The sequence below is a fragment of the Emydura macquarii genome, unplaced genomic scaffold, assembly GCF_026122565.2.
Source record: "Emydura macquarii macquarii isolate MOO-44397 ecotype Brisbane River unplaced genomic scaffold, CSIRO-AGI_Emac_v2 contig_2768, whole genome shotgun sequence".
NCBI lineage: Eukaryota > Metazoa > Chordata > Testudines > Chelidae > Emydura > Emydura macquarii.
In genome coordinates this window covers 43946528-43961799 of record NW_027132905.1, presented here as the reverse complement: position 1 = coordinate 43961799, position 15272 = coordinate 43946528, and the positions used below count along the sequence as shown (strand labels likewise).

General features: G+C 50.2%; 1 protein-coding gene across 1 annotated transcript in view; it reads left to right on the top strand.

Annotated features, from left to right (window-relative positions):
* PLEKHN1 (pleckstrin homology domain containing N1) overlaps positions 1-13977 on the top strand; it is a 39279-nt gene extending 25302 nt beyond the window's left edge. Inside the window, exons 9-16 of the mRNA XM_067566795.1 lie at positions 6041-6110; positions 7210-7364; positions 8467-8661; positions 9152-9418; positions 10372-10524; positions 11327-11536; positions 12955-13003; positions 13774-13977. Of these exons, the coding sequence (XP_067422896.1) occupies positions 6041-6110; positions 7210-7364; positions 8467-8661; positions 9152-9418; positions 10372-10524; positions 11327-11536; positions 12955-13003; positions 13774-13964 (1290 nt within the window). The 3' untranslated portion in view covers positions 13965-13977. The remainder of the gene's footprint in view (positions 1-6040; positions 6111-7209; positions 7365-8466; positions 8662-9151; positions 9419-10371; positions 10525-11326; positions 11537-12954; positions 13004-13773) is intronic.
* Positions 13978-15272: the final 1295 nt, after the last annotated feature.

Here is a 15272-nt window from a genome sequence, read left to right as displayed (position 1 = left end):
TTAGGTTTGGTTGTTGTCTACACATAAGCTGAAGGGCACTGCACAGGTCCTGGGTGAAGAATGAGGATCCTGAACAACATCTGGACGTGCCAAGAAAGACACGAAAATCCTAGCAGCAGGCAGGAAAAGTCCGTGGGGTTTTCCTAGTGGAGCCAACACTGCGCTCATCTGCCAAGAGCTCCAGGGGCAGATGGGAGGCTGCCTCTTGAAGCATCATGCCATCAAGCCTGGCTTGCAGGAGCTGTAACCACCCTGTGCTTAAAACCCCGCTGGCCTGTCTCTCCTGAGTCTCCCGACATTGCGAATGCTGATGGAGCTGAACTGGTGTTAGCCTTCCCTAGCAGAGACAGAGCTAAAGAGGACTGGAGATCCAGACATGCCCAAGGCAGAGGAACTGAAGACTAGGGACAGGGAAACTTCTTTACAGCTCAAGTGAAATTCACAAACCGCTTTGGTGTGAACTAGTTCAGGAGCCCTTCTCCGTGTGCTTTCCACACTTCCCTCCCACGCCTGCAGCCCCCGCAAGAGTGAATCACTTTCAGTGTTTTTGTGACTAAACAGGCAGCCGAGCGTCCCAATGGCGAGGCTGACATTTTTTGTGCAGGAAAGAGAGGTCAGAGGAGCGGAGCGGCGAAGGGGGAAATTCTAAAGGGTGCCATAATTCCAGCATTGACCCAGCATGGATTGAGCAGCCAGTGGTGTCCTAGCTTGAGCCAAACTGCCAGACCCATTGCAATGTTTCAGCAGGGTGCACGTAGGCAAGATCAGTTTGCTTGTCCCCTACAGAAGACGTCTGGAGGGAAGAGAGCCAACAGAAGCAGAAGCGGGAGAGGGCTGGGAGGGGGCTGTATTTCTACCCTCTTGCAAAGACAGGTCTCAGGAAATGCCCCTCACTGACATACCATACACGGCGTCTCCCTCTTGGCCCTGGGAGGCAGGGTGGGGACATACTTTGGAAGCCAGTAAAGGAATGAGCAGCAGCCTTTAGCATCAGCTGTGACCGTAGCCCGACACACGATGCCCCGGGGACCAGAGAAGAAAGCGAGTGCCTGCAAGGGGCTGGCGTGAGAGGAGAAGGAATCCAGATAACTCCCCTCCCCGCCAGATAACGGCCTACGATTCTGGGCACTCAGCTTGAGAGAGAGCCTGGAGCACCCGCCCGCCAGCCGAGTGGAGGGGTCTCAGCTGGGCTTCTAAAATTACTAGTCACTTTGGAAATCTTAGGCCAGTGATAACAGACCCCCCCCTCCCCCCCCGGCTTCTCCTTCCCTCAGTATCCAGGCTTCACTCCTGGGGGAGGTCACAGTTAATGGCACTGCTTCGTGCTGCCGTGGCACTGGAAGAAGGTGATTCATCGGGCTTGTGAGACTGCAGCAGGAACCTGATTTTCCACAGACATGTCGAGGCACAGGATCCTCCTGCAAATTACCTTCCCTGCCCTGAGAGTGGATGCTAAGATCCAGGGCGATAGGGGTGGGGCAGGAAGCGCCAGTCCCCTTTGCTTTTGGGCTCCGTGCAAACGGCAGGAGCTGCCATTGGTGGGACCCGAGGCGGGGGAGAGTCAGGGCCCCCTGGATGGAGCAGGCTGGGGCTGCCTTTGCCTAGGGCAGCAGGTTCAGACTCACCTCTGATGAGAAAAGGCCCCAGGGCTCGGCCTGGGACTGCCAAGGAGGAGCTGCCTGTGCGTGTGAGGAAGCCAGGCGGGAGGGAGAGAAGAACCCAAAGCAGCTGCTGTGGAGGCCGGGGGCCGCTGCCTGTGTGAGCATTAGGCTGGGAGAGGGAAGGGGATAAAGTACTGGATAATCGTGCCACCTTTCACTTCCAGGCAGATAGTCCCTTCCCTTGCTCTGGGCGACCTCCCTCTCTGTTTGCCACTGGGCCTGAGGCAGCTCCTGTCAGGCAGCTGGCACTGCCTTCTGGCCATGCCGTGGTTTCGGTGCTGCGAGAGGGTTGGTAGGATGCGGCATTGATAGGCCCTGGCTGAAGCTGCAACCAGCTGTCCTCAGCTGCGGGGCGGATTGCGCTGATGTGGTGGGGCTTTGGAGACTGCAGAGATGGGAATCCCAGAGGCTCCCCACCCGACCCTGAAAGCTGATTTTCTGTTCCAGGCTTGCCCACAAGCAGGAATGCCAGGCATTGCTGCGGGCTGGCGTTATTTCCCCACACTTGCCCGTGGGCGATGCCAGCAGGGTGGGAAAAGGGAGCCTTTCCCTGCATACTGGGCTCCATACAGCAACAGCTTTCCCAACCGCAAACTGACAGTGCAATTACTAATCAGGGCGGGGTGCTCCAGTCACACGGAGATGTGCTGGAACAAATAAACGTACTGGCAAACTGAACCTTTCACAGAACCTTCCTTCCTGGCACCTTGCAACACCTCACGCGCACTCAGTCATGAAAGCCTCCCATGCAGGGACCTAATACTATGTTATTCCAGTGGGGAAACTGAGGCACAGGGCGGTGAATGGACTTCCCCTCGCAAGGTAACGCACAGAGCAGGCGGCAGAGCCAGGACTAGGATCTACTAGGTGGGGTAGGATCAGATCCCAGGAGTCCTGATTCTCAGGCCTCCCCTGTTGCTCTAATAATCACCAGCTCACTGTCCTTTAATGTGGAGAAGATCGATCCCGGGAGCCAGCTGCTATTACAGAGGCTCAGGGGCCATAGAGAGAGACCATGGCTACAGTGTAATTATTCCAGCTACATGCTTCAGCAGACCCACGTTTTCCCATTAGTCCCCCTAATAGTGACACTGTACAACAAGGCAAACATCAGCCACGTTCCCCAAAGCCGACCTTCCCCACGAGGGCCAAGTTTGCAAAGAAGAATGAAATGTGCGAGCCTGCAGAGCCACAGGCCGGCTTGTCATACCAGTATAAACCGGCATTTTCATGGGCCAGCTGGACTTGCCGGGCACATGTGCACATTTTCACAGGTGAACTCCATGCAGTACGCTGTGAACAAACAGCTCTTGATTTCACTAGGGCGCCGAATAAGAACCTGCAGGATTTCTGTTGATTGCATAGTCAAAATCTCTCTCTTCGGCAGAGAGAGGGGCAAATTCAAAGGGCTGTGGAACCAAAATGGAATAGGCTGGCTCTACAGATGCATTGAGGGGTGATTTCTGGCTGCCTCTGATATGCATAATAATTATATATATTCAGAGCCTGGATCTGAACCTCGTGCATTGACTTACTCCAGCATAGAGTGGGTGTTGTAAAATGCTACTATTCTGGTTTGGGAGCATTTCACACCTACTTCGCACTGCACAAGGCAGCTGAGCCTCGGGCCTATAGGCCAATTAATTGGGCTGTATGGAAAAAAAAAAAAGGGCGCATTAGTGAAAAAAGCTGAGACGATCTGGCACCTTGGACCTCGGTAGAGTTGCCCTACAGATGAATTTGGCCTTTCTTTTTGGAATCAGTTTGCCTATCTTCTGTTTTGCATGTATCCCTTCCCCAACCTTTCTATCACTAGGGATATTTGCATGAAACAGGACCTTTGTTTCTTAAGCACTCATCAGTTCTTGGCTCATCTCCCCCACTCCAAGGTCACACACTAGCCTTTCCCAGAGACAACATGACTGGCTGCCCTGCATATTGCTCTTCGCTCCCAAACAGGGTTACAATGACATCAGGCTGCAAATAAACAGGGCTCTCAAGAAACAAAGATCCTGGTGTCATGCAGTTTCCCTCACTTAAAAAAAAAAGAGAGAGAAAATACAAAAAAGAGATCTCTTAGGTGAGTGGCTTTCCAATCCAGGTGTCAGCTGCTTTTTTACAGACCAGTCCTGCATCTGTTGTGCACCCAAATCGCAGTGGAAGTTTTTGGTTACTAAAGGAAAATGGGATTTAGACCCTAAACGATACCCTGACGGTATTAACTCTGGGGAGAAGGTCTCCTGAAAGTCCATGCCACTGATGGGAAGACACTATCAAATTATGGCAAATGGTAACTCATGCGGAGTTCTAATCCCTGCACTGACTGGCCCTGGCCAAGTCACTTAACATCTCTTCTTCAGTTCTCCCATGGGTTAAATGGAGATAATAGCACTTCTCATGCCGGCCTATTGTAAGGATTTATGTTTGTAAAGTTAGACGGTCCTAGATTTTATTTCACTACATGCCACTACCACTGCATATGATTTATTTAGAAAGACCTCTCTCTACAGTGACACAGCATTTCAAGGTATATTAATCCTTAAACCCATAACTAGTGATAAAGTCTTAATCAATCTTATTATTCTATCTACCAAACCACACAAAGTGTTGTCCAGGGCAATATTTGAAATCCACATGGGGAAACCAACCAGAAAATCACTAGAATTTGAAAATAGTGGCACAAGGGAAAAGCACATTTTTTCAAAGGTCAGAGCTCAGCGACTACTTATAAATAATTTACATGGCTTGGACATTCATGCTAGATTCACATTTTATTATTTTTTTAAAAGGCATTTTTTTTCTGTGCATGATGTCAAAATTAACAGGAGAGGTTGGGCTTGTGGCTAAAGTGCTGGGGTCAGACTCAGTAGTTCTGGGTTCAGTTCCTAATTCTGCCACAGACTGTATGTGTGACCCTGGGCATGTCACTTAGCGCCAGATTGGAAAAGGTAGTTAGGGCACCTAAATACTTTCTGAAAATTCTACTCTAAGGGCCAGATTTTTAAAGCACCTAAGTGATTTAGAAGCCTAAATCCCATTGACTCTCAATGAGACTAAGGGCTTGTCTATATAAACAATTAAACTGAGGCAAGCGATGTGTGAATCTACCCTGCACTAGCCTGCCATCATCTGTTTTTGTGCATCCTGCAGGCGTGTGTGAATAGTTAGTTAATGTGCTTTGAGCTAGTCCTGCTTCAACGAGGATTAGGGGTTTGTCTACACTGAAGCGGTGCAGTTGTGATCACAGTGCTCTTATAAACTGTTAACAGTTAGACCGTGGCAGGCTAGTGTGGGATCAACTCACACCCCAGCAAGCTGCTGTCTAAGGCCTGGTCTGCACTTAAAAATTATATCAGTGGTTCTCAAATGGGGTTGCGACCATGTGGTTATGTGGGGGTCACGAGCAGCCCCAACCCCAGCCAGGCATGGGGGAGTCAAGAGCGGTGACACACAGATTACCCCCCCCCCCCATGTTCCTCCATGCCCTCCTAGGAGGCTATGAGGGGGGAAGCGCGAGGAGCAATGCAGGGCTCCCTGTGGCCAGTCACTTTCCCCACCTGGGCTGGGCTATGAGGTGAACATCAGGAGCTGCTGCTCTCTGCCCTCCCCTTACACAGCCCAAGTGGGGAAAGTGACCTGGATGCAGGGATCCCTGATGTTCCAACGCCACAGTGCGCTGGGGGTGTGCGGAGGAGCAGCATTGGACAAGGGCGTCTGCTTCGGGCATGCAGGTCAATTTCCTCAGGTGGGCACAGGAGAGGGGATGCAGGGGTTGGGCCGAAGGGGAGGAGGAGCACGGAGGCTAGGGGTGAAGGGGGAGGGGAAGCCTATGGGGGTCAGGGAGTCACACCCAGAGGCATGCTGTGTGAAAGGGGTCGTTGAAATAAGCCCAGGGTAGGCGCAGCTAAGTTGATGAAAGAATTCTTCTCTCAACTGAGCTATGGCCTCTCAGAGATGCGGATTAACTACTAACCTCTTCCTTCGATGTAGGAAGCATCTATGCTACAGTGCCACTGTAGCACTTGTAGTGTAGACAACATAGCCTCATAGTTTGTGTAGACAAGGCCTGAGTCACTTTTGAAAATGAGACTTAATCACTTAGGTGCTTTTGAAAATTTTGCCCTTGGTGTCTCTCTGCTTCAGTTCCCCCTCTGTAGAATGGGGATAATACTGCTTCCTTTCTCCCGCCTTTGTCTGTCTTGTCTATGTCTCTCGTTATGTGTGTGTAGATCACCTCGCACAATGGGAGCCTGCTCCTAGTTGTGGGTTCAGATGCTACAGTACAAACAGTAACAGCCTGAAGTTTAAAAAGTAAAAGAGGAAAAATATGAAATGCTCTCACGTTATGGAATTCTAAGCCTGTTCCTTTCTACAAACAGGGAGAACTGCCACTGAATGCAATACAAGTTCTTTTTGAAGAAAACCAAAAAACCTCATTTCTAATAGAAGGTACGTGACTAATGCATGCTCGTTATTCCATTCAGAACAGTCGGACTGATTTATAGGAATTGGATTCATTCATTTAAAATGTGGGTTCCAAAATAAGATTTTGCTTCTGAGTTTTATTTTTATATCAAAAAGCGGTGGTGTCCTTCCAAAACCTAATATGGGCAGAAATGTTTGTGTCAATGGAAACATATTTACATTGTTCCAGTGAAATTTCTGTGCTCAGAAACAGTTTTCTGCTACTGCATGAGAGCCAGAAATTGAAAATGACTTGAAAATGAATCCACACCCTACAAACAAGAAGTGAAATTGACTAGCCTAATTTCACAGTCTGAGCTGTGTGAAATACAAAAATAACCAAACAGCAGGCGCTCCATGATGACAGGTAGAGCAGATCAACTTTTATTTTTGAATTTTGACAAAAAGATTTCACTGAAATCTCAAATTTCTAAACTGTGATGATAAAACAGGGGAAAAATATTCAAAACAATGTCCACAGGTATCTTTTTCCTGTTTGTTTTTCTTCTACTCCACCTAGTGATTTTAAAGCCCCATTATTTGCCTAAACACTGGGAGGAACAATTGTTCTGATATTTCTTTATCCTGACTGTGTCCCCTTTCATAACTGCCCAAACTTAAGTTCAGTTATTGAAATGACATATACATAACTTTTTTTTTTCTTTTTTGAAGTTGATTTGAGGAATTCTGGGTCTTGTGAACTAAAGAGACTAGGTGGCTGAGGCAGTATCTTTTATTAGACCTGCTTCTGTTGGTGAGAGAGAAAATCTTTGTGGGCTAAGTTGTTTAGAAACATATTTAATTCTCTTTAATAATTCAAAACCCATAGCTTAGCAGCTGGCCCATTGCTGAAATGCAAACGCTGACTTTTCCAGTGTAGATGCACAACAGGGGCGATTCCCCAGGCGCAGGGGCAGTGCCAAGATCTGCGCACCACTTATGTCCTACTTACACCTTGTTTTGATGCAAGGGTTTTGTGCTGACCCTCCACTGAAGGGGGAATTTTATCATCAGTGGATTTCAGAGGGGAGAAAAGTGGACTCTCAATCTGCATCATTAACCATGTGATTCATGTTACTTCCAGGCCGACTAATAAACTCAATCCGGGTCAGTTGCCCCAGCTACGAAGATTACCAGGAGTGGATGTACTGCCTTAAAACAGCCCAGTTTCGAAATGCTGACTCTTCCCTTTCAGGGTCAGAAAGCTTCTCTGGATCAAAGCCACCACACCTTGGACAGGTAATGTATATTGCAGGACTGCCTGGCAAGTTGTGCATGTCCACAACATCTCCCAGCTGCCATATCTCCAGTCACATGAAACTGCCTTGACACACAAGCCTTTGCTTTGAGCCCCACACTTAAAGGCACTAATGAAAGCCTTTGATCGTTTTAGATTATATTTAGAGCCCTTATAAAAAGCAGATTCCTGGCCGTAGATTATGAATCTGTTGTGCAATTTTAATGATCTGTTGGTGCAATGACAATAATGGAGGCTTACAAAGGTGAAGCGTCTCCCACGCCAGCTCATCCTGTTCCATTTGCAGCTGGAATGTGTTCAGGGCTTAGTGAAGGACACTTCTCCCCCTGTTGAATGTCTCTTTGTTTAAACACCGCACTGTGCTTGTTCCTTAATTGGAGAGGGAAAAGATGGAGCGGTAATTCATCTGAGCATCATTCAGGCAGCAGCTGCCAGCAGAAGTATATGAAGGAGGGATGGGGCTTTGCTGTCAAAGGCATCTCATTAGAAATTGCAGGGATGGAGTAAAAGTACACGACGGTCTTCAGATACACTCTGCTATGGGGAGGGGAAAGGTGGCAGGTGACTTGTCTTGGGAGGTGGGGGGAATGGGAGACATGAGTCTTTCACCAAGTAGTTTAGCTCGACAGTGGGCAAAATTGTTTCCCTTCTGATGACAGACCAATGTCCAAGGTGCAATGAGTTGACGGGTCTCTCTCCAGTTCCCGAGGCTCCCGTGTCCCTGCCGCACAGACCACCATCGCAGCTGGTGCCCATAAGACACCATCGTTCTCAGCCCCGAGCATCCAAGCAGGTCACGGGCAGTTAATGACCCTCAGACCCCTAACGAGCAGCACCTCCCGCTCATGCAGTCAGCTGAGTTTGCCCTGGCTGCCCACGCTCCGCCTGTTCTGTGCCTAGTGAGTGGTTTCTGGGCTGTTAGTCCAGCACCCAATTCACGTAGAGATGAAAAGAGCAAACAACACAAAGCAGGCGAGGTGACCTGTGGGGGTCTCTCTCAGAGCGTGGGTGGTGTGGGATTAGCCTGAATCTACCAAAGAGAAGTCAGTCCCCATTTGCTATTTTTATCCATGCCCCATCTAGTTCCCAGGCAGCGGGAGAGGCTCGCTCACCTCAGATGGCCGGACAAACTCCTGGGCGTCAGGAGGGAAAGTTACCACCTCAACCTACCTCTCCCAGAACAGTGGCTCCCTCCCTGACCAGCAATCCTTTGTTCTGATGCCTGAAGGCAGAGTGATGGAAGACCCCATGTCCCCAGGCTATGCCCAGCCTGTACATGTAAGTGAGGTCTACTGGGAGCCTGGGGGATACATAGGGGACCGGCTTTGACCTTGGGGAGGAACAGGTGTGTTCAACAGAGTCAGGAAAACTGAATGAAAGTTACTCATTGATGCATTGGCCTGAACAGTCCACGTTGGGGGGGATCGGACCTTGTTTCAGATCAGTATCCTTATTAATATTACAATAAAGGTCTGCATTAAATCCACCCCAGAAAACCATGTTCCAAGAATGGTGAGGCTACAATGGGAAGGTGCTGAGAAGTCAGAGAATCTCAACATTAAGATAGCCCACACACCCTTAACTCTGCCCCTTTGCGTGCAGGAACTAAAATTCATCTTTAATTACAGTCCCCTGCTATTTCATGTTCATTGTAACATGAGCATGCGTGTGCCTAGTCACACGTCTGTGTGCATGTGGGTGGCATGTGTGTCCGGATGCTCGCTGCTATGGATGGCTAGGGTCCAAAACATTGGTTGTCTCGTTTCAGTGCCTGGCAAACCCCGGCTGGCCGAGCACCGGGATCCCCAAACCAGAACTGAAGAGGGGAGGCAGTGCTCGGAAGTCCAGAGGCAAATGCGGCCCTGCACAGCAGCCGCAGGCCGGCAGCAGCCAGGACTTGGAGAGGACCGTGTTTAGTCTCATTCCCGAAAACTCCAAGGGGGAGCTGCTGTCCCCGGTGTACAATGATCCCTATTCCGCTCTGAGCTCCGCACAGCACCCAGCGGTCCCCCCGCTGCACCTGGGCTTGAACAATGTAAGGGGCTCTCCTCCCACTGGCATGTGGCCGAGGCCTTTCTGCTCCAATGCCTGCACACTCCTGGTGGGAACGGTAGGGGAATAAATGGACCAAAGCTTGGTCACCTGCTGACAGAGGCGCTCATATAGCCCTGTGTCTGCCTCGCTTCCAGAAGGCCCGCCCCTTAAAGGGCAACTCGCAGGAGTTACTTCCCCAATCGCAGGGGTCTGGGGGACAGGAGCGAGAAACGGGATGGGCTCATCCCTGCTTTGAATGGAGCCAGGTCTCATTGACCCCTCACATGCTCCTGGACCGCAAGTCTGAAGGCTGTGTGAGTGTCACTCTGACTGGAGGTCTGCTGGTAAAGAAAAGGGGTTTACAGGGTGAAGGGGGCTTTATTGTGTTACGGGACAGGACATGTCCTTTTCCTGAGCTTTCTCTAGCTAAACCTGGGCTCTAGGAGGTCAGAGAGGCAGGACCAGCTTTAAGCATAAGCAAAACAATTGGCCATTGCCTTCCATGCAGGCTCTGTAGCTAACTGGCTGGTTCTGTCTCCTGCTAGCAGCAGGACAAGAGGCGAAGGGTAGCAAAGGGCTGACTTAACCTTCTCTTGCATCTTAGGACTCTGTACATTGTGAGGCTGGTCTTGGGAAGTGGCCAATGGTGTGTTCTGCACTGGCTTAGTGCACGTGGTCATGTCTCTCACCCTCCAGTCTTACTGAGGATAAGAGCCTACTACTGATTCACAAGCAAAGGAGTTCCCCCTGTAGCTCCAGTGGCTGCAGTTGATGCTGGGGGTGCATTCAGTCCCCGCTGATGTGCAGTTATGGAGTCAGGGGTCTGTGATTCCATTATTTAGGACTCCATCGCATTTGGAGTTATAACTTCAGGGGAATCCCAGGCCACGCCCCTGAATTAGTCACGGTGTGTGCCGCGAGACCTGGTGTTAACTTTTTGACTCTTCCTTTCAGCTGAATAGATGGGGCTTGTTGGAAAGTCAGACTCTGGCAGCCTCCAGCTCTGTGGAGACCCCGGCCATGCCCCGCTCTCCCTTGTACGCCGACCCCTACACGCCGACCCCCACCGCTGGGCGCAGGGTTGCAGACTCTGACTTCCTGGAAGAGGTACTATGTGTGTATGACTCTGGGACTGCCCAGGGCAAGAGAAGTTGTGTCCTTGGCTCAGCACACAGAGTTTGGCAGCACGGTTCCCGTGAGCTCAGTGGAGCCGTGTCAGGCACCGCAGGCCTTTTCTCCTGGGCGTGTGTCCTACCGGCCAAGAAATCTGTGCCTGTCCTTTTTGGTGACCAGCAAAGGGCCTGTTGAATCAGGACTGAAGCAGTCAGAGCAGGACACCAAGTGACCCAGAGATGAGCAAAAATGCACCAAGACTGGGGAGGGGGCAGGCCGTGCGGTTTGGTTTCCCCAGACTAGGGTGATTCAGATCTAGGGACTACTTTATCCAAACCCCTAAATGTCGGGGGTGTGGTGCAGGGGGATGGAGATGCAGGGGGGTGTCTCTAATAAGCTGCTGCCATTTCTGAGCGGCCACTAGCAGCTGCTATCTTGCTGATAAGCAGCAAGCTTCCTTTCCTCTCTCCTTTTGCAAGCCCTGAGCCGCCCTTCACTCTCCCCGGCCCCTTGATGTGGTGCTGTGTCCACTCCCTCCATCCTTGAGCCTGGCCAAGATTCCCTTGGGAGTTTCTCATCATCTCTCCTTCGTTGCTAGGCTGCAGGCTACTCTCCCTCCCTCATCTAGGGGCTGCATGCGTGTGAACTTAGTGGAATTTGAAGTTTAGCCCCTGAACCTCATTTTGTGGCTCACGCATTTTAGTGGTAAATAGGGGAGGGGTGGAGGTGGGGGCAGTCAGAGAAGGCCCCTATCCAGGGACGGCAGTTACCAAACTGGGGTTTGTTCTCTGCTAAGTTTTTAAGATGTCATGGTGAGACTGGCTCAGAGCAGCTGAACGGCTATGCAGAAATCCCAGCGTCCCATCATCCTCCGCTCCAGAAGAACTCCCAGCCGTTCCCCAGCAGTCGTGGGACAGAGCCACCTGCCGCACAGAGATACAGCGTCCCTGGCACCGCGTGTCACTTCTCACGGGCACCTCCCTTCGACGCTTCCGGTTTTACAAACGTGAGTGCGAATAGGAGGAGCCCCTGACGGCGCCTCTGGGTCGCTCCCACGGCCAGCAGATGGGTTTGTGTCCTGGGGGGCCCAGGTTCTGATGCAGATGTGTGTAAGCACCTCCGACCACGGAGCAGGGGTATCATAGCATCTTTCAGAGACAGTGCAGCGTCGTCCTGTGGGAACCTTGCACTGCTCCAGGAGGAGGCAAATGTCTTGATGCTGAGATGGCGCCTTGGCGTGGCCATTGGCATCTAGATTAGTAACAACAGCATCCTTCATGGTGCATGCCAAAGCAGGTTAAGAAGATCCAAACTCAGCCTTTAATCTTTATACTTGGGCCCTGGCAACTCACCTGGGGCGTTAAATAAAGTAAGAGTGGGTTTTCTCCCCCTATCCCACTGCGATTTACAGATTGCAGGAGCATTTAGGGGTGGGATTTCAGTACAGTGTGTGAGGAAATGAAATGTGCAACTCTGGCTACTTTTATTAATAAGGTGTCAAGTCCCAACGTCTGCTTTAGGTATTTGTAGGCCCCCATTACTGTAGTATCTGAGCCTCACAATCTGTAGTGTATTTATCCTCACAGCACCCCCGGGAGGTAGGGAAGTATTGTCCTCATTTTACAAAAGGGAAACTGAGGTACAGAGAGGTTAAATGACTTGGCCACAATTGCGCAGGAAGGCTGCTTCAGAGCAGGGACTTGAACCCAGGTCTATCTAGGTTAGTGCCCTAACCACTGGACCATTCTCCTCTGTATCTGAAAGCTTTTCTGTGGTTATCATTCCCACGGAGCTTGAGCCCATTAATGTATATACTCAGAGGTCCTCACTCAGGTAGGAAGGTACTATTATCCCCAATGTATAGATGGGGAACAGAGATACTGGGTACTCAGAACTTCTGATCTCTCTATTTTTAGTCGAAGTCAATGGGAGCTATGGATACTCAGCAACCCTGAAAACCAGCCCTGAAGGACTTGACCAAGGTCACCCAGGGAATCTGTTGCAGAGCTGGGAACTGAATGGAGATTTCTGATTCCCAGTTTGGGGCCTGAGCCACAAGGCCACCCTTCCTTGGTGTCCTTGCTCCCACAGGCTGTAGGGGGCTGAAGCTGTAGCTCCTTGCCCTGGAGACACTTAGAGAAGCCCATTTTCCCAGCCCAGGTGTGAGAAATGCCCAAGAGCGACCTCTCTGAGTGACTTAAGAAAGGATGTTGATGGGGTCCAGCTGGACCTGCCCATTATGCTAGAAAGATGGTGGTTAAAACACAGGGTGTAAAGTATTTGAACCCTCTGGGATATGACCGGGTACCTCCTGGAGCACTCGGATGTGGGATGCTACAGAGCTGTTATTTCCCTGCTGAGATAGATCGTGGCTCTGACATCCAGAATGTGAAGACACCTCTCATCTCTATTTCTTTCTCTTAGGTCCCCTCCTTGAGGGAAGAATTTCTTGGAACTTCATTGCAGTCATCAGGTGAGTCCCCCAGGAGACAGAACCACTGTTTGTTTCCAGTACAATGCGACACCAGCACTAGATTTCTGCCTCTCTTCTAACATGGCCTTAGCTGTGTTTAGCCCTGCACAGCTATATTTCCGCTCCGGCTGTCATGCTGCTGTCACTTTCTAAATCCGCAAGCAGCTGCTGTTTGTTCTGCAACCCAAGATCCATGCTTGGTGTCTGTCATCTTCAGTTAGTGACAGAAATGGCCCACTTGCTGTCCCCAGGTTCCATCTATCTGTCTTACACTGGGGTTTGCATTTTACGCTTAGGCACTTTCCCAGGAAAATCATTTTGATGCAATTGCCTCTGGATTTGGTGGGGCTGGGGCTGTGACCCAGGATAATGCCTGACCTCATTCATTTTCTCACTAGAGAATGACACAGGAATTTAGCTAGGTTCATGGCTTCCCAGTGGACATGTGACAAAGAAGAACAACCCCACTACCTGAGTCGCAGCTGGCCTGCACTCCCTGCGGGAGTCCCGGCAGCAAGACCAAGAACCGTAGGGATGGAGCTCTCCCCAGGAGCTGGGCCTTCTAGGGCAGGGGCAGGGACAGGGCAGGATGGGCCAAGCATGTTTCGTGGATCCTTCTCTTGGATTTGCTGTCTGAGAGCTTCCGTTACCAGATCTCTCACTGCAGCACCGTTCCTCACTGAATGTTTTTGGAAGAGACTATAACAGCGTATAAACCCTGCAGAAATCAATGTAACCTACTTCGTTTGTCTCTCTCCCCTAATTTGCAGATGGAAGCACTGGTGCTTACAACCTGCCGGGCAATGGCCGCGTGCGACATGACTCTGCATATCACGACTACGCAGAACTCCAAAGCTTCCACAGCGACTTCAGTTACGACAACCTCTGGGATGCTGAGATAAAGGAGTCCAGCATCCGGCAGGCCATGCCCATCTCCTGCCAGCAGTTTTATCATGCATGAGGGCTGGAGGCCAAAGCAATGCTCGTAAAAACTCCAGAACCTGCCCCACCTTGACCACTCTGCTTTCAGCCATGTCTTTTAGCTGTGAAGAGTCCAGGGTGTGTCTAGAATGGACAGGGGGAAGGATCCCTACAGGGACTGGGCCGCCTGTGTGTGCTGAGCTCTGGATCCGGTAGATTTTCATCATGTTGGAACTTTCCCATCCAATCTTAATATGTCGCCAATGAGCAGGAACAAGACTTCACGAATCCTAACGAAAACTGAAGTCCCGCCCCACCTCCCAGCATTTCTACAGCATTAGAGGGATCTCAGATGTCTGGCAGTCTAAAGAAACCCACTGTCCTGGCTTTGTGGGGAACCGGGTTTCGTGAATCGCCGTTGTTCTATGCAATAGAAAAGATAATCACACTCCCTTCAGCTAACAGACCATGGCATGTATGCAAAGGTCAGTGACACGAAGGCTAGAGAAGAGGAGGATGCCGGTCTCTGGATGGGTTAGCGTGTGTGTTAAGTTTTAAAGAGCTATGCAGTGGAAGACCTGATCACTTTCCTTTTCAATGGAGTCTCTTTGTCGGTGACATCAGGGATACCTTTACATTTTGAGCACTGTTGTATAGCCAAATCTTTCCCCACTAAGCGTCAAGTTTGTGAAGACACGTGAACATTCATGATCACCTAAGTCTGCAGTATTGGTAACAACGGCCCTCATTCCATTGACTTGGTGCAAAAGTCAGAGCTGGCAATAGAGATATTGAAGACAGAAATCCTGACCTGATCCACAAGCCCTGCTCAAGCTAACGGAGGAGGGTCATGTAGGGTCCACCTCCATGTCTGGACACCGCTCAATCTTCCTTGTCAATGATGGCCCAGATAGTGGTGATGGGCGCCAATAAAAGAATCTGCACAGCTCGACCAAGAGGAGAAAGAGAAAGAGATGAAGAGGAAATCTGTTACCTGCGATGTGCTCCCAAGGGCATGTGTTTTCAAAAGATTTCTCCAGGGTGAGGATACTGCTGGATTCTTCCCATGAGACATTTTCCTCTCTCTCCCCCCTCAGACCTCTGCAAATTTACTGAACTCAATCTAAACTCTGCCTATGTATATTTTAAAGCTGTATGTTTGGGCAGGAAATAATCATGAAGCAAAACTCCTACATGATCCTCCAAATGCTCCAATAATCTAAGGAATGCTGGTGTCCTATGCTCCCCTCCAGGGCCCTTATGGAAAGGCAGAAGACCACCTCACAAACAGCCATCATTCCTGAGGGGACAATGTCTGAGCTTTATCATTTTCCAGCCACTTCCATCT